General features: G+C 33.8%; 1 protein-coding gene across 2 annotated transcripts in view; it reads left to right on the top strand.

Annotated features, from left to right (window-relative positions):
* Positions 1–23609, top strand: part of LOC131663400 (Bardet-Biedl syndrome 1 protein homolog) — a 517955-nt gene that overhangs the window by 450397 nt on the left and 43949 nt on the right. Inside the window, exon 6 of one of the 2 annotated variants that reach the window (XM_058933792.1) lies at positions 14347–14526. The exons of the other annotated variant lie outside the window; for it this stretch is intronic. Within the exon in view, the coding sequence (XP_058789775.1) occupies positions 14347–14526 (180 nt within the window). The remainder of the gene's footprint in view (positions 1–14346; positions 14527–23609) is intronic. 2 annotated transcript variants of the gene reach the window in all.

Raw genomic sequence — 23609 nt, forward strand, 5'->3', positions numbered from 1 at the left:
GCTAATCAGCGACGGAGACTTACAATGTGTTTGAGAACAAAGCACGTGAAACTTTTTCCGGTGGTGCTTGTATCAATCAGCAAGGTCTGCGAATCGAACACGAACCTACCAAGTGCGAGTCTGATGCCCTACCGACCGAGCCATTGCAGGCTCCCTCAGCTTTGAATTCTTTCTATGCAAAGCCTTTCAGATAGAAATGTTTTATCACTTGAACTCAATTTTTCCCATTGTTAATAATAAGCAAAATTAGGGAAATAATTACAAAGATGATTATCTAATAAACCAAAGAAAAGTTTATATGATAAAAAACCAATTTATGGAAAATTTAACTTGAGTTGATATTCCACAAGATGTGTTAAATATAGTTTTTCAAGGTAGAAAATTAAATTTAAAAAGTAATATTACAATGCAATATGTATTGTGGACAATTAAAAATCCAGAATGTAGTCATCATAATGCAGATTTGAATAGTAGTGGCAAAGTCAGAAAGATAATAGTTGATAATATAATGAAACAATATCGCAAACATCTTTCCAGATTAAAAAAAGATAGAGAATTAATTACAAAGGTAAAAAAGTCTCTAAAAGAACATACTAATCTTTTCTTTAATTGTACTAATAAAGATAACGCCATAGTTTGTGTATATAGTGATTAATATATAAGTAAAATAGAGAATATTTTTAATGATAGGAATATATATCAAACGATCAATAGAAATTCGCTATTGTCTTTAAAAAAAAAGGAAACACATGAAATATTAAATATGTTAAATGACAATGCATTTTTAGAGAAAAAGTATAATAATAATTATCTTACACAAACTAACATAATATTATCAAAAGGTTATGGACTTCCTAAAATTCACGTAGAAAATGTTCCATTTCATCCTATTATCTCACATTTTGATAACAGTTTGCAATTTAAAGATAGACTTTTAGATGTATTTATCTGAGGTAATCACATTTTATTATTATTAAACATGATATTATATTTGAAAATATACTATGTGAATTGATTGTTAATAGTTTATACAAAAGATTTTTAATTATAAGCACGTTTTCAAAAAATCTCTACTCATAAATTATTGATGTAATAAAATTTCTATTTTATAATACTTATTTTTAATTAAACAATAGAATAATAACAGAATAAATTTTCTAAAATTATCTTTAATTAGGACAAATAGAATAATTACGGATTAGTTCCAAAAAGAAACTTCTTCGGGTATAGTACTGAATTTTAATTCCAATCACACGCTACAATAAAAATTTAATATTAATAGTAATTTATATGATAACGTAATTCTAGTGTGACATGAATCATTCTACGGAACAAATTAAAATTAAATTAGAGTCATCCAATATAGAAGCGACTATCCTTTAACATTCATAAATTCTTGTATTGAAGAAAGAGAGATATTATGGATTAAAAAACTAGATTCAGACAGAGAGACAATCCATCTCATAATATTATTAATAAATCAATAATAATTCTAATAATTAAGGCTAATGTAAAAAATTATAAGTGAAGGTTGAAGAGCGCTTTTCAATGTTTTTTGATGTTCTAATTACAATAGAGATAGTGAAAAAATGTCAAATTTATATTTGGCTTTGAACTTTGAAGGTCAAATAATGAAAATGAGCTTTAAAATTGGTATATCTATGTTTTACGAACCGCTAAATACGATAAAAATAATAAAAACAGTTCTAGTCACCTCTTTGATCTTAAACTTTGAATGTCAAAGCATGAAATTGGGTATTAGCATTTGAAAAATGGCACTTCACAGTCTTTCTGTTAGTAAGAAAGCATTCTAGACAGTGCGTAGTGCAGAAGTACTAAGTTCTATCCTCGGATTGAACGCGTTCTACCGCCTAATGGGACTTCACAGTCCCTTAGTCAGTGAGAGTGAATGTAAGTTCCTTCACTAGCTCCATACATCTTGGAATTTTATAATTCTACAAAAGGCTTTCGCTATTAGTGTTACCCAGAATGAACGTTGTAGATATTACGAAAATATGATTCCTCTGGAGTGCTTGTTTATTGTGAGTCCACTTGCCTCTCAGTTGGGATGCTTGTTTATTGTGAATTCCTTTGCCTCTCACGTTACACTATTAGACATTATGTTAGTGTCTGTTGTGTGTGGTACTCTTTGAAGCATGTTGTTGCACTTAGAGGAATATCGCACGTGGAAAAAATGTTCGAGGTTCTTATCGTTATCTTTCGCAAACTGCATAAGTGGCATCTTCGTTGTGTACTGTCCTTCGGAAAATGACGTCCAATTAATCGATTAGGGTGACTAACGTTTCGAGGGATGCTCTCAGAAACATACTTCAATAAAGCTTTGAAAATCTCTAATCGAAACTTTGGAAATGGAGCAGGTTCTGCATTTCTCATTTTATACATGACGTGAGCGTTTGAAAGGCACAAATTCACTAGGTGAAAAAATAGTTTACGGTACCATTTAATTATTTTTCGTACAATTTCAGTGATGGATAGTTGTTTGTCCTCATCTGTGTCACGACGTTTCTTGCCAGTTGAACAAAAATCAACCTTGTGCACAGTTGACAACATACGTACACTTCTTTTGTCCTCCCATTTCATTGCCATCCAGACGTCAGTGTGGATAGCAATGAACTTGTATTTGTCCTTGTGATAATATATTTTCCAGTTTTGGCATCCCCTTTCTATTTTTACTGTCCCTTTTGCTGTCCAACATAGACCAGTATCTCAGTCGTGCAAACATTCTACCAAGGCAGGAGATGTGTACCAATTATCAACATAGACAACGTGACCCTGACAATGGTATGGTCCTAAGAAGTGGGCGACAATATCTTCAGTAACATCTAGTCCAAACTTTCTATAGTCAGTGTTTGCTCCTGTATACACAATAAGGTTTAGAATGAATCCCGTTTCACAGTCAACTAGCTCAAACAGCTTGATATGCCAAACATGTCGTGAAAATGAATGTAACACAAAATCTGCAAGTATCTATCGCGAAACGTCATTTGACGAAAAATCGGAGTTTGTACTAATTGATCAGTCAACCAATAACTATGCAATTCGCCTTTCCGAACATGTCCCATAAGAATCGAAAGGCCAAGAAAAATTTTGAAATCTTCTTTTGTAAGAGGAGTTCAAGGCTTCATCATATGATCAGTTTGAATTCTAGGATTTTGAAAATGATAACGATTAGTTTCTTCAATAATCATTTCAATCAGTGAGGAGTTAAAAAAATAATTGAAGAAGTCTATAGGTATATTACCTGCTACATTGACGTTTTGATTGATTTCAAAGCTACCGTTGAAATCCTTTATTGATGGAAAAAAACTACGAGTCTTCATAAACTTGATTTTCGATATACTCCACATCTTTTGCATCTTCTAAATCAATACTATATGTTTTTTCATCGCCAGGGTCTCTTTCCTCTGGCTCAGATTCGACGCTTGTCCAATCTTCATCGTCAGCCATTATCTCAAAGATAAGTGATGGAGCATTTCTTGAATAGCAAAATGTAATAACAATAACGAACAACTACTATGCTAATTAGAATATATACGTGAAAGTGAGAAAATATTAAATAACTAAATCTCGTTGTCAGATGCTACTAAAAATAATAATTTCCCGAAATTTTTACCTGGAGCTCACCTATAAAATCAGTTTTTTCAACAAGTATACAGAGCAATGTTTTCATAGAATTACCAATGTATAAAAATTGACCTTAACATAGCTATTACTTTTAGAAACTACACAATGAAAAATATACAAATACATATGTTATCATTCAGTACTTATACTCCGAACTTATTAACAAAGATGACAAGACGATCTTAATAAAGCTAGTGTCTCCTCAGCGTACCAAAAATGTTTGTTTATTTATTTTCAAATAAGATAATTTTTTGCACACACTGATCTTCAAACTTCAAAGTCGGTGAGGTAGTTAGTCTTATTTATTAATATTCTTATTTACTATTGTTAAAATATATGAATTAATATTTCAAGAGTAAAAGATGTATGTAGTAGCGCATGCGCAAAAGCGCATGAGTTCACGGCGAAATGTATCTGTACGTATCTATGAGTACAGTCGAAAGAGAGCGGTTGCTTAAGGCAGACCGTGTCTCTAACTATGAGACCCACTTTGTATATATTTGCATGATATTATATTTTATTTAAAACAAACTCAATCGTTTTTATCTCAGTCATTTTTAACATGGTAGCAGAGCCTGGTTCGTTAATAGTGTGTGTAACGGGGGGATAAACCTGCAAAATGAGAAATTTATTTAAGAGCAAACTCCCACGATGCAGAGCAAACCGCCGCTCCGTTAACACGTATGTTAATACGTGTATTCGCCTTAACGTCAGCTGACTTAACTTGGTTGTCTTCGATCAAGCGGAGTTGAACTCACCTTAAGTCACGTGCCTTGTGACACTCGATGAGTTTTAAGTGTAATCGACTTTGCTCCTAATCCACTTAATCCCCTAGCTATGATCGAATTAAAACTTAAGCCTATTTCAATTGTTTAATCTATTAGGAAAAATTATATGACGAAATCGGCGAATAATTTTAATAGATTTTATTAATAAAAATCTCTACAGTCTTTGTCGGGCCGAAAGACTGACGCACGCGAATAGGATTTACAATTAAATAACTTTCGGTGAGAAAGAGAGAGAGAGAGAAGATACGAAAATTGGCGCGATCTAACGCTCGGCGCGAATACAAAATTATCAACGCTAACGCGGTTGAACAAAATAATAAATGTATTATGACACGCGATAATTAAGAGAGGTGCACCTACCCTGCGGTGCAATTACGGTGATCAGCCGTAACTGTTGATGTCAGCAAAATATCAACTGCCTCTGTCCTTTGAATAATTGGCTGCGCTGCCTCACTCGCAAATCTGCTGTTTTAATAGCTGTCACTTTTGCTGCTGCTTCCGTGATGCTGCTACTGTTGCTGCTTCCTCGCTCACCCTTGCACACGTATCCAAAATCCAAATAAACTATTTATTGGCAAATCGGTGAAACAATGTGCAAAACTATTTTGGCGGTACTACACACGTAACAGCTGAGATGTAACTGCTGATTTAAAAGATCGCGCGCCCCCTCTCTCTCTCTCTCAATACTTAGAACTAACGCGCGAAAATCAGAATCGCGAACGGTTCGATTAATTGAATCGACTACCGTTGCATGTGATCGATTAAAAGTGAGTGTATGGTTGACAAAGTGAATGAAGAAGATAGGAATGAATGTTGTCTGAAATTTGCTTATAAAGTTGAAAAATAAGTGTATAAAATGTGAAAGTAAAAAAAATTATTGAATGATCAAGAAGATGCAAGTGGATACGATTTTGAATTTTGCCGTCATGCGGTGCTTGGCAGGAACACATGGCAATTTGAGGCTATACGATTAAATGAGTAGAAACAAGATAATATAGTACTCAATGTAATGAAACACCGAGGATATTGATAAGTATACTGTAAATATCAAGGTAATAAATCTTTTATCGAAGAATGAAGTCGTTTGAAACAATAATAAAAAATTAGAAACAAAAATAAAGTTGAAGCATTAAAGCTTAATAACATATCAACAAGGAGTAATAAATATTTTATTAGATATATAAAGATAGATATATAAAGATAGATACACGTGCATGAACGAGAACGTTGAGTAAAGTTGTGAAAATTGTGTTTGAAAGTTGTAGAGTATAGAATGGTTTCTGATACGGATATGAAAATTCCTATTTTTGATGGCAAAGATTACAACCTTTGGAAAAAAAGATTATTACTTTTACTGAAATTTAGAACGTGTGATGAGGTGGTCACACACGACAAACAATTGAAAGATACTGATTGGGAAAAGCTTAATTGTAAAGCTATGAACTTAATATATTCTAGTATTTCAAATGAACAATTGGAATTTGTATGTGATGAAAAAACAGCAATTGATATATTGAATAAGTTTGATGAAATGTACTTAAAAAAATCAACTTCTTTACAAATAGTTTTGAGAAATAGACTGGATAAATTAAAACTGAAAGATTTTGAAAATGCCAATAGTTTCTTTAGTGAATTTGAGAAATTAATTAATGAATTGAAAAGTGCTGGAGCAGATATAAAAGAACAAGAAAAATTAGATTATATATTAAAAACTCTACCTGATTCACTTGCATACATTGGAGATTTAGTTGATACTTTGCAAGATAAAGATAAAAATTGCAGTTATATAAAAAACAAAATTAAAATGTATGAAATTCAACATAGCCAAGATAACAGTAAAAAGTCAAATTTATTTAAAGTCGAAAAGAAGGACATTGAATGCTTCATTTGCCACAAAAAAGGGCATACAAAAAAGTATTGTAAAACTAATGCCTTCCCGAATTTCCGAGCAAATTGGCGAGGAGGTGCTATAACCCGAGGCAGCTGGCGAGGCAACAACTCTCGTGGAAGCGGGCAAAGAGGCAGCTACAATCAAGAAGAAAATTACCAAAACAACAACAACAGAGGTTATACAAACAACAACAATAGAGGCTACGGTAACTACAGAGGCTACAGCAATAACAGAGGATACAATAACAACAACAATCGAGGTTACGGTCAACGAGGAGGTCACCGAGAGTTCAACCATCAACGAAGTTTTCAACAAGAAGGTCAACACGACGCACGCTATAGTTATAATGATAGGTATTACGATAATACACCACAGACGTTTTATTTGCATGCAAGTATTGATGTTAAAAATTTTAATAGTAGAGTAAATTCCATAAATCAGAGTCAAAGTACACAAATTAATTGGATCTTAGATAGTGGTTGTACAGACCACATTATAAACGATGATTCTTATTTCTCAAATTTTAAAATATTAGAAAGACCAATTTATGTAACTATTGTAGACGGTAGAAAAATAAAGTGTGAAAAAGTTGGAAATATTATAACATCATTTTATCAAAAAAGTTTTAGAACAGAAATAATTATGACAAATGTTTTTTATGTAAAAGAATTGGATAGAAATTTAATAAGTCAAGCAAGAATTACAAATAATAAAAATTTTAAAATCATATCTCAAGGAAATCGATCTCAAATTTACGATAGAAACAATAATATAATTTGTACTGCGTATAACGATAATGGTCTATATAAAATTTCGTCATATGTTGATAAAAGAAATATTAGCGTAAATAATTTTGGAATAATAAGTCAAAAAGAAAAATTGCATAGAATTCTTGGCCATGTAAATTTTAATTATTTAGAAAAACTTTGCAAATATGAATTAATCGAAGGACTTCCAAAAAACTTAGAAAAAGAATATAAGAAATGTGGAATTTGTATCAAAAACAAAATGCATAATTTACGTTTTGAAACAATAGAACAAAAGCAACAGAAATCCTTCAATTAGTTCATACTGACTTAAATGGCCCACACAGAAATACGGGGTACGAAGGTTCAAAATATTTTCTCACATTTATTGACGACTTTAGCAAATGCACATTGATTTTTCCAATTCAAAGTAAAACTGAAGTATATCAATGTTTTCTTGAATACATAAATTTAGTAGAAAATTTAACAGGTAAAAAGATTAAAAAATTGAGGTGCGATAATGGTAAAGAATACATAAATAACAATATTTTTAACTTGATCAGAGATAAAGGTATATATCTTGAACCTTGCCCACCGTATGTTCATCCACTAAATGGAACAGCGGAGAGATACAATAGAACGGTCATGGATACCGCTAGATGTTTATTATCGGAAGCAAAGTTAAATATTAGATATTGGCCTGAAGCAGTAAAAACTGCAGCGTATTTAAAAAATCGTTCAATTGCGAATACACTTCTTAATAAGACACCTTACGAGATAGTTTTTGGAAAAAGACCGAGTATGAAGTATTTAAGAATTTTTGGGAGTAAAATCTTTGTAAAAACTCCGGAAGAAAAAAGACATTCAAAATAGGACAGAAAAGCTGATATTGGAATTTTAGTTGGATATGATAACGTAGGTTATAGAGTTTTAATGAATGGTAGAATTATAATTGCTAGACACGTAGAAGTAGTTGAAAATGATGTGAAATGGATAGGAATAGATACTGATAATGAGAGTGAAAGTGAATCTGAAACGAGTTATGAAAGTATGAGTGATGATGAAGTATTTTATGATAATGAGAAAATTAAGAAAGAAAACAAATTTAAAAAAAGAAAAAAATCTAGCCCAAATTCAAGTGGCAATGATAATGAAAAAGTAAACTTAAAGTTTGAAAGGAGAGAGTCAACGCGAGAGAAAAGAAAACCTAGTTGGTACGGTCAACCAGTGACAAGTTTTATTTATGTAAACACTGTTAGTGCTGATTCACCTAAGACTTATAATGACGCAGTAAATTGTAATGATTCTGCTTTGTGGAATGATGCTATGGCAAAAGAAATTCAAAGTATAGAAAAAAATAAAACTTGGACAAAAGTTGACAAACCAATAGATAAGAAAATTTTAGATTTAAGATGGGTTTACACAAATAAATCTGATGGTAGAAAAAAGGCGAGACTTGTGGTACGTGGATACCAACAAGATCAAATAATTGAGGACATATATTCACCAGTAGCTAGACTGCAAACTTTGAAATTACTTTTAGCTTACTGTAACCAAAATGAATTTTATATTGAACAAATGGATGTTGAAACAGCGTTTTTGAATGGAAAAGTTAAATCTGAAATTTATGTGAAAATACCACAAGGTTATGAAAATGTTAATGAGAATTCTGATAAAGTTTTAAAGTTAGAAAAAGCTTTGTATGGCTTAAGAGAAAGTCCTAGAGCTTGGTACAATTGTTTTGATAATTTTATTAATAGTATGAATTTCAAAAGAAGCGAAAGCGACTATTGTTTATATTATAAAACTGAGAATGGAGAAAAAATGTATATATTATTATTTGTTGATGATTTGCTAGTTTGTTCAAAAAATCAAACTGTCATTGATAAAATTAAAATGAAATTAATGAAAAGATTTGCTATGAAAGATCTAGGTAAAATAAAAACGTATTTAGGAATTAATGTTGAATATGATCTTGAAAAAGGAAAATTGAGCCTTGATCAAACTGATTATATAAACTCATTAGGAAATGTTTATAATTTAGAAAATACTAAACTGTACTCAACACCTATGGAGGAAAGGTTACATATATCTCCAGCACAATCAGCATCTAATGAAATCAAATGTAGAAATTTAATTGGAGCACTTTTGTATATCAGTACATGTACTCGACCAGATATAAGCTATAGTGTAAATTACTTGAGTAGGTTTCAAAATTGTTATGATAAAACTCATTATAAATATGCTTTAAGAGTACTGAAATATTTGTATTTAACCAAAGAAAAAAAATTGAATTTTATAAGAAAATCGAATAATAATAATATTATAGATTGTTATGTTGATGCTGATTGGGCAGGTGACAAAAATAGTAGACAGTCAACGACAGGTTTTGTTATACGTTATTATGTGAATACGATTTTTTGGAAAGTAAAGAAACAAAGTAGTGTAGTTCTACAGCAGCAGAATATGTAGCTTTATCTGATGCTGTTAGCGAGGTAAAAGTAATTAAAAATTTATTAAAAGATTTAGACGTAAATATTGTTAAGCCTATAAAGATCTATGAAGATAACTCTGGTGCAATTGCTATTACCAAATATGGTAATCTCACAAAGAAATCTAAATACATAGAAACACATTTTCATTTTATTAACGAAAGCTACGTAAGAAATGAAATTGATATTGTAAAAGTTGAGAGCGAAAAGAATATTGCGGATATATTTACCAAAGGACTAGGTAAAAATAAGTTCGAAATGTTCAGAAGAGATTTAAATATTGTATAACGAATTGTAAGAGAAAGAATGTAAGATTTTTTTTGAAACCTGTGAATATTATGGATTTTTTTTGAAAATGTTTACTGTTAAGAAATATAAATTCAAGGAGGTGTGTTAAAATATATGAATTAATATTTCAAGAGTAAAAGATGTATGTAATAGCGCATGCGCAAAAGCGCATGAGTTCACGGCGAAATGTATCTGTACGTATCTATGAGTACAGTCGAAAGAGAGCGGTTGCTTAAGGCAGACCGTGTCTCTAACTATGAGACCCACTTTGTATATATTTGCATGATATTATATTTTATTTAAAACAAACTCAATCGTTTTTATCTCAGTCATTTTTAACAACTATAGCACATAAAATCTAGGTACATCAATTTTCTAATTTTAAACGCAAATATGCATTTTCATACTTTGACATTCAAAGTTCAAGGTTAAAGAAGTCACTATAATTTTTTACTAATTTTATCGTATTCAGCGACTCACAAAACGTAGATATACCAATTTTCAAGCGCAAATACGCATTTTCATTGTTTGATTAATTTTAAATTATTTTATAATTATTTAATATTATTTTATAATTATTTTATTTTTTAATTATTTTATAGTTAATTTTGAAGGTTAAAGAAGTAATCCGGATATTTTTCAATATTTTTCCTAAATTTAGTGCATTAAATTGACCTTATAAACATCTATTATGTTCGCTTTTCTAGTTGGTCCATATATGGACTAGTCTCGAAGCGAAAAGGTTAAGCTATCTAACAACAAGAATTGTAAATGACATGGAACTGGCATAGTTTATCAGTGTAATTGTAATAATTGTAATTCTTTATGTATTGAAGAAAGTAAACACTCGTTTAAAACAAAAGTGAATAAAAATAAAAAATTAATAGAAAAATTTAATAATATTTACCGATCGGATGAAGTATTTTTGATACCTGTTCCAAAACATATCTTAAAAAATCCTAATCTTAGTATTGATTTCGACGATGCAAAGTTATTAATAAGGAACATAGTTTTAATAAAAGACGTATTTCTAAAATGTTACATATAAAATCGTTTAAACATACTATTAATAAACAAGAAGATACTAAATTTCTCAGTTTGCATTACAACAGTATGTTAACTGTCATCAATCAATAGAATAGAAAAAAAAGGTGGCAGCCGGGGGACTGCCGATAAAAGCGAAACTCAAACTCATATCGTGCAGAAATTGTATATATAATTGGTATCTAACTACTAATGAAACAATAAGCTCTATCAATTATGCATAAACAACTTCATTGAAATATTAATAACATTCATTATCGTATGTGATTTCGGTAACAATTAACTCAATAATAAAAAAGGCGCCATTGTCCTTATGTAATGTTCTATACTAACACACACTATAGGTCTACAGTGAGGGCTGTCTCTACTAACGAACACTATAGCCTACTACTGCATATAGCTCTACTGCCAGCGCCATCGGTTGCTGTACTTTTGTGTGTGTGTATGTGTGTTACGTACTAGGCTGTAAGTCAGTTGCAGCGGCTTGTACGCTTGTAGCGCGCAGGCATACAAGCCGCATGTTGTTTCACTCAGAGTATTTCATAACAAACCGTTTAATTACTGGACGATACAAGAAGAGGCTTCGCTCTAATAAGCTTACAGTTATTATAACTCAAATTATTCTATTTTTTTTCGCTAAACCTTTTCATTTTTATGTCATAAGAAACTTAAATGATTCTTCACTTCAAATAAAGCTTATAGTGACTAATATTCAAGTGTTTAAGCATGATGGACGAAAAGTCACATAATATGTTACTCCTCACGTGTCAATTTTTTCAGGTTCATTTTACTGCTTTTAATGAAGATAACATAAAAATTTACATTTAATACTTAAATTTCTTGTAAATGTTTGCCATGTTGTTTTTATAATACTAATAATTATATTGTTATCTGTTATAATTCTGACGAAGCCCCAAATATTAATGACGAAACGATGACATTCAATGGACTAAATTGTTTTATTGGTTAAATATTTACCGATGGCTGACCTTTTAAAAAGCGATTTTATTATTATGAATAAGGTAGAACGAAAGGTACTAGATATTATAATGCCAAATTTTATAACAAATGAATAGCTAAATCGTATACAGATAATAGAATTATACTACTGTGGGCAAAAAGTAAGGTGAATTTTCAATTTAAACTTCGCGGGCTTAACATTTCGGGATAGTTCTTTTTTTCTTGAGTTGGTAGGACTGCGAATGACATCTGGGACAAATTTCATGTCAATGTCATCATCAGTAATATATTTACGCTTGTGTTTACCAAACGACCAAGAGTGCATGTTTCGATTTTTACAATGTCTGATTTAATTGAGCAAAGAAGTGCCATCAAATTTTGTTTGCGGAATGAAATTTCGGCTGCGGAAACGTTGAGGATGTTGCGGAAGGCCTTTGGTGATTCTACCATGTCGCAGAAAAATGTTTATAAGTGGTACAAAGACTTCAAAGAGGGTCGAGAACGTGTTGATGACTTGGAGCGCTCCGGACGACCATCGACGTCAACAGATGACCAACACGTCAATAAAGTGAAGGAATTAGTGCTCGAAAATCTGCGGTTGACTGTTAGAGACCTTACTGATATGATCGGAATATCAGAAGGATCTGTGAAAACAATTTTGAAAGACCATTTGGGCCTACGAAAAGTCAAATCTCGTTTGGTACCGAAAACGCTCAATTTCTTGCAAAAAAGTCGCCGCGTTGATGTGTGTGAAACAATGCTTTCTGACTATCAGGACAAGCTCAAATGCATGATTACGGGAGATGAGACTTGGATTTATGCTTACGACCCTGAAACAACCGACCAATCAAGCGAATATCGTGCTAAAGGCGAGGCCAGACCGAAAAGAGCACGTCAAAGTCGTTCAAAAATCAAGGTCATGATGACAGTTTTCTTCGATTTTCGTGGTGTGGTGCACTATGAATTCCTTCCACCCGGCCAAACTGTTAATAAGGAATATTATTTGAGCGTTATGCGTCGTTTGCGTGAAGCAATTCGTCTAAAAAGACCAGAATTATGGGCCAACAACTCTTGGTTTTTGCATCATGATAATGCACCATCTCACACTGCACTCGTTCTTCGTGACCATTTCGCCAAAAATTCGACGCATATCGTTCCGCAACCACCGTATTCGCCTGATTTGGCTCCGTGTGACTTCTGGCTATTCCCAAAACTCAAGAGACCACTCCGGGGAACGCGTTTCGAGTCGATTGAGGAGATAAGAGCTGAATCGAAGAAGGCGCTGATGGCTATACCGGAAAGGGACTATTTGGCATGTTTCGAGGATTGGAAAAAACGTTGGCATAAGTGTATTTTATCGGGAGGGGATTACTTCGAAGGGGATGACATTGATGTAGAAGAATAAATAAAGATTTTTCATTTTACAAACAAATTCACCTTACTTTTTGCCCACACGACGGTTTATAGAATTAATTGCGTTATAGAGAGGAAATTATTATAAATAAGATTGTCTCGGCAATGCTATACTTGATTTGCCACTAGATTTGTGCAATGACTCGTACTCGGCCGAGCCTGGTCATCTACATCAATGCTACCTCGTGGCCCGCATAGAGCGTCGTGGGTAGATGTAAGAAAAATCGCGAATAATGAATAAGAAGGGAATTAGCATAAGAAAAGAACAAGAATCAGGAGAGAAAAAAGAATGCGTAATTAGTATAACTGCTGTTTATATAAATGAAATTATAAATAATACAAAAATAGAGTTATAATAAAGCAGTTTAATAAAGCAGCGCAGGATAAGAGAGAGGAAGCAAGCAAGCCGAGAGAGAGACAAAGTACGAGGAGGTACTTATATTTTCTTCAGTCATGCCTTCTACAAACACTCCTACGTCAAAGTTCGTTAGATGTAACAACGGCTCGCTATCGTTGCGTTAAACCCGCGTTGGTTGCACTCTCAGCACACCGCACACACACTCTATACACCTTAAGGCTGTTGGAAGCCGACGTTGATGGCAAGGCCAAAAACGTTATTTTTATTAACGGAAAAGCAGCACAAAATCAGCAAGACCTCAAAAGTAGCGCGTCCATCGACACGTGTTCGCGACGTCGAGTCGAACAGCCAATTGTCGCTCGCGGTGCCCCCTTCCTATTACAATATATGTCGCACACGTTCTGACCGGTCAAGACGCCCTCAGCGCAACGCATATGTTCGGGCATATCGCTCTCTCTTTCTCTCTAACGCAACTCTCTGTTGCTCTCTTTCACCTCTTGACTGCGTCGGCTGCTGCTATGTCGAATATCTATATGACTATACATAAAGGATATTGACATAATTTATATAAATGATATGGATTATATAAAAATAGAGAGAGGCGTAACGAGTTTAGAAATGAACTGCTTATAACACTTCTAGTAATGAACCGTGGATTGTGTAGTTATTTCGTGTATTCAAATATTATATATTTTTTCATCATTAATATTTATGGTTAAAGGGCATGAAGTTATGGAAAGTTCAGTTGCCAGGAAGTCCCCTAGATATTACAAGTTTACCTGTACCTCAAATTGGCTTATCACTATTAGCTGTTAGCATTACAAGATTTGGTGTTCAAATTTATGATCAGAAGCATCATGTAGATACAATCACTATGTTTGACTCCGTTTCCGCTATGAAGGTAAATTAATTATTTACATATTATTGAACATATTATTGAAGTTTCCACAATAATTACTAATAAATACATAAATACATATGATATTGTAACGAAGCTCTATTACAAACAGGAATTCATTCGATTATCCAAAAACAAGTGATCAAGTATCATTCATCTATTAACATGCACATACATTTACATATTATGATACTGAATTCAAAACCTTGAACTGATCAAGAAATTCATAGTCTAGGAAATATAACGATATAGTCGACTTGGAGATGCGGTACAATCTCGTGGAAACTATATCACCGCCATCGAACCGACCTCGACCGTCAAAAACACCTTCTTGTAGTTTGGCATCACTTATGCTCGGAAACTACTGTCCTAAGTCTTAAAAAATTTTCCAGCCTTATTCAAAGCTTTGATGAATTGCTTCATGAGATTTAGTTTTATATGAAGAGGTGGAAGCAAAATTTTTTATAGATCTATTAAAGGATCACGGAGGATGTTTTCTACTCATGGATTAAAATCTGTTCTTCTTGGCCACTGTTTCTATACATAGTGATTTTTTCTATTTCTACTATCTCACAGTCACAAAAAAACAGGAATGTTTTGTAAAATCTGACTGCTGACCAAGAATCAGAGTTGAGATTTTGAGATCACCACACACTTGCCATTGGTGATCCACGTAATTAATTATCTCCAATACTATTTCGAAATTTTCAATATATTCTTAAAATTCGTTAAATGAACTGTCGAAATGGATGCAAAAGAGATTACATTGTTTAAAAATACAGCTTATAGGCTACATTAAGAAGAGTCCCTAAATAACCTTCCTTCTTAATTTACATAAATATTAGGTTTCAATTCGAAGAAGGCGCTGATGGCTATACCGGAAAGGGACTATTTGGCATGTTTCGAGGATTGGAAAAAACGTTGGCATAAGTGTATTTTATCGGGAGGGGATTACTTCGAAGGGGATGACATTGATGTAGAAGAATAAATAAAGATTTTTCATTTTACAAATAAATTCACCTTACTTTTTGCCCACAGTAGTATGTATGTTCTGAGACACAAAGAGGCCGCTCGATGAAGTATCGCGGTATCGCGATACGCGACACCTCTCTGTGTTATCGCGATAGGGTAAAACCCCATGCTAAGCGTCTAAAAGGTAATTGATGTACCTTTTACATTGAAGATGCGTCGCCAATGCATAAGAGATACGTGTATGTCCTGGGACACAAAGAAGCCGCCTGATGAAGGTATTGCGTTTTGGTTATAATTTGACATCTGTTTGTCCGCCAGGGAGCCCTTCGACAGAGTGCACCCCCCCCCCCCCAGAGGTTATTAGGTACGACGCTGTAAAAGTTGGTAGGGTGTTTGGTAAGCTATATAATGGTCTCTCTATCTCTCTCTTTCTCTATCCCTTTCTCTCGTCTCCTTCGACGGTAAGGCGCTTAGTAAGCTTATGCTGGCTAAGTGTGGGCCCTTGAAGTCTCTAGTTTGGTAAGCTATATGCTGCTCTCTCTCTCTCTCTATCTATCTATCTATCTAAGCAAGGGCTATAGTAATTTTATTCGATTTCTGGAACCTTTCGACCCCATAGTTAATTTTATTCGAATATTAATTAGTAGAACTCATAGAAATTTCATTTAATTATTAATTTATTGTTCAATTATACATTGAATACAGAACAGTCTGTCTATAACCTTTATTTTCAGTAGTAATCGACATAGCTATTTCGAAATATTTAATCGAATTTTTATATCTATTACTATCAACTTCATCGATACCTTCCAGTTCAGATTACTTCTGTCTATCTTTAATCCATGTAAACAATTTTTGTACATTTGTAACGGCACATACAAAGTTAGCTCGATTATCGTAATGGCGAATATCTCATGTCGCTTTCGAGATCCAAAATTTTTCTATAAAAGAAAAAAAAGTTTCTAATTAATAGTGATTTTAATTTCTGACAAAAAATAATTTTTATACTTACTTTTTAGGTAATATTTTTTTATAACCATTGTTTCTTTTGCAATCTTTTTACATAAATATTTCTAGAATTATGTAAATGATTGTTCAATACACGTGGTAAATTTTTATATGGTATAATGCCAGAATTCTGTAATATACTATGATGAAACATTTCTAAGAATTTATTCACTTTACGACATATCATAGGAAGTTTAAACCAATGATGCGGTGATTCACATAAAAGCACAATTGGAAAAGTATCAATATATAAAGGTAAATAGATGAGTTCGTTACATACAAAAGACTCGTTTGAACCTTGAAAGCTTTGAATATCTAATACGTAATCCATTTGAACAGATGAAGAAGTTAATGCGAACTCTATGAGATACCAAAGCCGTTATGAGAGTACATGCATGTGTTTGTTTTATATAGAGCCCATACCTAACCATTCGAAAGTAGAGGGCGTCATAGTCACCAAACCCCCCTCCTCCGAGTTATAGGTAGTTTGTATCAAATTCCAACAACGTATATATTTTATTTTCTTTTTTATTGAAAAGCAGCATTGTGTACATTGATTACATAATGTCTTGTTAATTTTAAACTAATTTTTTAACATCAACATTAATTGGATTATATTTTACAAGACGATCGTATAATATTAACCCACAGTATCTTTAAGAAAATCGATCCGAGTTTCAAATTCTAGGCGAACATCGACTGGTGCGCTTTTTATATGTTTCATTTTGTTTGGAGCAGTCTATAACTATTGGCGATACTTTATTAATTAAACCTTTTTTATTGAGTAACGGCTCATTTTTTTACCATAGTAAGCGTTTTGAAAATTAGTATACATATCGTAGAGAACAGCATACTGATTTTGATTGATATTCAAATTGAAATTTCCATATGGATAGCATTGTGAATTGAGGAATAGCTTCACATTACTCATATTGCCATGATCAAAATTACTAGAATTCACACTCGCTGAACTTTTACGTTTAGTCTAAAAAGCTAAAATAACAAAGTGAGGCTTTTCCAATTGATTGGAAGTCTTAATACTTCAAACATGCTTTGACGTACGAGGTAATTTTGGATACTCTTACATTTCCCAAGTATGATAACTCATTGTAATTGCACGGTATCGTCCGATCTGATTGAGTAATTTGATTTTTTCTTTGTCCGCAACCATCACATATGGCATCAACCATTCAACCTTAGTTAAAGTAATTTTTAATTTTTCTGAAGCCGCAGGATTCCCTACTGGAGTACTTAAAATAGCGTTTAAATCATCTCTTGATCTTGTGAGAATAACTTCATGCTTGACATTGACTACAATTTTCCGATAATCTTCAGCAAAGCCCATTAACATACTGAGAGGGATAATCATATCAAAATAACCTATAGCATTACATATTAAAACTTCATTGTTATCACCATTCCATCCGGCATTTTCAGCGATAGAGCTTTGACATAGATTGAGTGAAAGCCAATTTTTCATGAAACTCGTTAAGCCTAAATTTTTCACTTTATCAATTGCAATAGCATTTATTTCACATCGTATTTCCCCGAACAAATGACAGAAGGCGTTGTTGACTAATAAAATGTTCTCCACTGGCGTAGTACCGTCCGGCTTGGTCAAACGATCACAAATATGAATTATACTGCGTGATGGAAGCAAAGATAAATCTTGATGTTGAATTGCTATATAGATTTTATCGCTATTATTAAAATATGATAATGAATAAGGCTGATGCGCATGAACTTCATAATGAGTTATAGACTCATCGAAAGCTACACCTGAATAAATGTCTAGAATTCTGTCCATATGGTTGTTATTATTTTATACAGCACACAAATATGCACAATATTTTCTTCCACGATTTTCGACGACTTTTAGTATCAAGATTTTCAGGAATTCAATGTTCTGAGGTGTGAGCGATCTGATAGCTCTCTGTTGACTGGTCGGTGATTGACATTTTTGTCTTTTAATATAGCCTCGACCGGTCTTTATATTGTAAAAAATACTCATTACTTTTATATGTACTCGCACTGTGATGACTTCTTCTCGAAAGTTAACTAGGTTTCCGTCAACTTGATCAACTATACGAATTTGAAAATGATCAGTGCTCCTCACAGCGACTGGAAGGTAAATGACGTAATGGGGAAATTCTATAATCTTATATCCAGATGGCACTGCTGGAAAAAATTCATATATACTATGTACTTTACGATCTTTTATGTAAGAGCCTCTAATAATATTACACTCTATACCTAAAGCGTTGACTTTGAGAATAGTCACGAGTAAGTCAGAACTATTCGTTTCGTTTTCAGCAAGCGTGCATATAGTGAAGCCTTAAATTGATCCAATAAAATCCTCTGGTTCAAAATGTATTTTTTGACTGCACTGAATAACACTACGTAAAGTATTATTATTTGGTTTCAGGGTAAACGATATACTTTTGGTTGCTAATACTTCTTTAAGAAAGCTTTCAATATCTTCTATTTCGTAGCTACCAGTCGGTAAAGTAATAGCTTCTTGACCTTAAATGTAAAATTTATTATAACCAACGTCAATGTTTGGTATTACATTAAATGTTAATAGCTCAACTAGACCAAAAACGTATTTTTTGTTTGGTATCAATTCAAGCAGTGGAAAATAATGTGTTTCAAGTACGGATGAAGTTCGCGAGAGACTCAATGTCAGTGTATTCTCCATGACAGATTCATATCAAATGATAATCATTCTTTGAATGAGTATTTTTTATACTAGTCGTATTTTCTATAGTTTGTTTAATAGAAATTTGAGACAAAGATGGCCGCAATTGTGTGTATTAAAATCTTGATATCTAATATAATTATACATGATTCTATTAACTTTGAGATAAAGCAATTTATCTATAGGCGGTTGTAGATTACCAAAACTATCAAAATACATAACCTCATCACCTTTCTTTTTATATGTTATCTAATGAGTACCTAGTCCACTTTCATCATTAAAATTTACAATATCTGTCTCTTGATATCGCGGTCCATCGGCTGGTAGAGCATTACACATGAAAACACCTCGAAAATTAGCAGTTTTTAGTATTTTAGCATATTTTTTTATATCATGATCTGTCAGGTAAAGTTACTTCGAGCTTTTTTTTTTAAACCTTTTCCACTTGAATATGGTTTCAGAGGAAGGCCGTAATTTTTACGACGTGATTTAATATAAAATCGTTTATCAATAGCAATAGTTTTCATAGTTTTATTGTATCTATGAGGTTCTTTCAATTAATTTTGAGCGGCCTTAACACTGTTAATGGCTATGCTATTTAAACAGTTTCTCCAGCTAGAGCTTCAGTGGCGTTCAAAGCGGCAAATAATGAAATTAAAAAAGAAAGAGCTCCACCAACTTTACGAATAACGAAGAGTGATTTATTACTAAGTACAATACTTCTCGAGGCAGTGTTAATAATTTTTTTCAACACAAGTGATAGATTTTTACATTTTACATGTGTCTTTCGTCACTGTCATTGTTGTTGACGATTTTTTAATCCCTTGCTAAAATTAGGTTCATCAATGTTAGAGCCCACTTAAAATTTTTTTATGGTAATGATTGCCTCATCCATATAAATTCTTAACATCAAAATACATCAAAATCTTGTATTTTGAGCACATGTATCGATTATTAGCTTTTGAATATCTATTACAACATTAGCTAATACCTCCTCGAATACCTTTTTGAATGAATAAAACCATGTCTATATCAGTTAAAAGTTTTAGCTCAATATTTATACACTTTAACATAGCATCCCATGTTAATCCAGGAGTAGTATTATAGTGTGCTGGGTCGAGTTGGTATGCATCCATACAAGTTTTACGGAAATTCTCAAAAATCGCGGCCAAGAGTAATACATCAGTTTTTAAGTATAGATCAGAATACTGTGCTAAATCGATCATATCAAAAGCATTCTACACTTTTTGTGCATGCTAGTAGTCAGCACGAAACGAATCAATAAATCGAAAATTAATAGTACTACCGTTCACGTGTATTGTGAAAGCTATATATCTTTCCTTATTTTCAGCGAGAATAGTCGCATTTCCCTCAAGATCAAAGCTAGGAGCTATTTCTTTTAAAACAAAATGATCATCATAGCTAGTAAGGTTATGGAAGATGTGACAAGAGCAAGCGTTGCGCTTATTCTCATCGGTATTTTCCCCAATTCCCCCTCTCTCTCGGCACAGCACAGTCACCAGCGTTGGGCGCATGTAAGAATGCGCCTAATGCATGGTCTTTGTTTCAGCCTACGGAGATTGCCGAGCGAGGCCGAGCCGGCCCGAAGTCGTCAAGTGGACGACAGAGTGTAGAGGTGTTAGAAAGAGAGAGAGAGTTAGGGGCGTGTGTGCCCCACGTAAGATTAGGCAGGCGCGCGTCGCGAACCAATTAGCGCATTGGTCGCGCGCCGCCTAATAAGTAGGTCAAGTGGGGAGAAAAAGAACAAGGAAGAAGCTGTCAATCGCGGAAGAAAACGAGCGACACAGACGGTAGTAAGTCGAGCAGTCAGTCATAAGGTTTCCAGTCGATCGAAAGTACAGACAGTTTAGTCGGTCAGCGATACAGAGTCGAAAGTGCAGTTGAGAACAAAGGGTCAGCCGAACGCACACGCCGCCAAGGAGTCGAGAAGACCCGAGAGAAAAAGAGGACGAGCGCCTTGTTTCAGCATCTGCTCAGGACGCTACGCGGAGAAGCCGGCAGGAGTTGCCCAGCGACGGCCAGCAACATCGTCCGTAGGGCGTAGCCAGGCCTCCCGTTCCTGCATTGAAGGTCGTAATTTAATTTCTCTCTCTCTCTCTTGAGCGGTATGGCACAGCGCGTAATTGTAAGGGTCAGGTAGGTAGCAAGGCGTACACAAGCCGGCTATCTGCCCTAATTACGGTCGGCGACATAAATTGTTTGGATAGAGAATCGTCAAAGTGATCCTTCGCCGGGCGGCTTTCTCTTTTAGCTAAGTCGGTTCGGCGTCATGGCGGTCATCTGCCGGGCGACGCGTGCTGTATATCGTTTAGTTTTGTAAGCGCGATAAGTTAGTTAATTTGTTCATTGTATTGGTATTGTATTAGATGTTAAGAACACCGGTGTGCTCATTAGTGTTAAGACATGTTCGCAACACCGTTGTGTTAATTAGGTTAAGATTTGTAAAGCTGGTTATAAATAGAATTATGCGGTTTGTTCTTTTGCGGTTGTTCATGTAAGGTTTTGAAGTTTAAGTGTAATTTAAATTTAACTTGATTAGAATTAGATTTGATTTGAATGCGAAAAATTTTGTTGTGTCTATAATTTTTTTAATCACTTTCATTTCTTTACCTTTCCGCCCTTCCCGGCTCGATTGCTATGAGCGAGTGTGCCTCATTTGCGCACCTTAAAAATTGATAATGAACGAGCTTTCGTTATAAAGACGACTGGTATAAAATAAGGATTCTTATAATTTAAATTACAGGCTGTACATCCGGTACCTCTAAATCGACTCGTCAAATGACAATGATCTCTAACTCTTGTTTTATCATGTTGAAAATGAAAATACTTTCTACAAATATGACACACTTTGCTGATTTTGAAAACCATTTCATTGCGCCATGAAAGATTCATTTATATAGCATTCTTATATATTTTATCTGTTTCATGTAACAAAATCTGAAATTGTTTTATAATCCATTGTGCTAGTGATTGTTTTTCATTTAATTTTTTTCTATACATCTTAAAGATTGATTTAGAATCATCGTAACTACATTTTATATAAAGTCCTACACTAAAAGCTTCATGATCTTGGAAGAATCGTCCATTATTTACTGGTTCCAATAAGCATTCTAAATCAGCATATATAATAAATGGAACCATTTCTTTTTGATCGTAATGATTAAATTTAAGAAGAGGAAAATTAGGTAGATTAACTTTATATTTATTTAATTTTGAACAATCTGTCTCATGAATATTCAAATTTTCTTTATCATTGAAATAGTGGAGACAGCGTTCACATAGATAAATTTGTGAAGTATGCTTCTTTACTTGACTTCTAACAAGAGCAGATAATTTTTTAATCCATACATAGTGGAATTTCAATTTAAAATTGTCATTGTTATTTGAACTATTAGATTTCTCTGTTTCATACTCATCAAATAGTCACTTAGTAGTAACAAAAGATTAATATGGTTATCTTGTTTTAAAGTTGATATAATAGGGTGAGACTTTGAATTTGAATCCGTATTTTTTTAGTATCTATAGGTTTATTGAAATACTATTCAATTTTTCAAATTTAGGAATATTCTTTTCTTCAACAGGACAGTTTATGCCATCGAATTTTAATTCATTCGCAAAGGGCATATAATTTTGAACTCTTTCGCTATGAAATTTAGCTGGATGAAAACTACTACTACTACTACTACTACTACTGCTACTGCTACTGCTACTGCTACTGCTACTGCTACTGCTACTGCTACTGCTACTGCTACTGCTACTGCTACTGCTACTGCTACTGCTACTGCTACTGCTACTGCTACTGCTACTGCTACTGCTACTGCTACTGCTACTGCTACTGCTACTGCTACTGCTACTGCTACTGCTACTGCTACTGCTACTGCTACTGCTACTGCTACTGCTACTGCTACTGCTACTGCTACTGCTACTGCTACTGCTACTGCTACTGCTACTGCTACTGCTACTGCTACTGCTACTGCTACTGCTACTGCTACTGCTACTGCTACTGCTACTGCTACTGCTACTGCTACTGCTACTGCTACTGCTACTGCTACTGCTACTGCTACTGCTACTGCTACTGCTACTGCTACTGCTACTGCTACTGCTACTGCTACTGCTACTGCTACTGCTACTGCTACTGCTACTGCTACTGCTACTGCTACTGCTACTGCTACTGCTACTGCTACTGCTACTGCTACTGCTACTGCTACTGCTACTGCTACTGCTACTGCTACTGCTACTGCTACTGCTACTGCTACTGCTACTGCTACTGCTACTGCTACTGCTACTGCTACTGCTACTGCTACTGCTACTGCTACTGCTACTGCTACTGCTACTGCTACTGCTACTGCTACTGCTACTGCTACTGCTACTGCTACTGCTACTGCTA

This window comes from Phymastichus coffea, unplaced genomic scaffold, assembly GCF_024137745.1.
Source record: "Phymastichus coffea isolate CEN01 unplaced genomic scaffold, Cenicafe_Pcof_1.1 PCOF00035, whole genome shotgun sequence".
NCBI classification, from domain to species: domain Eukaryota; kingdom Metazoa; phylum Arthropoda; class Insecta; order Hymenoptera; family Eulophidae; genus Phymastichus; species Phymastichus coffea.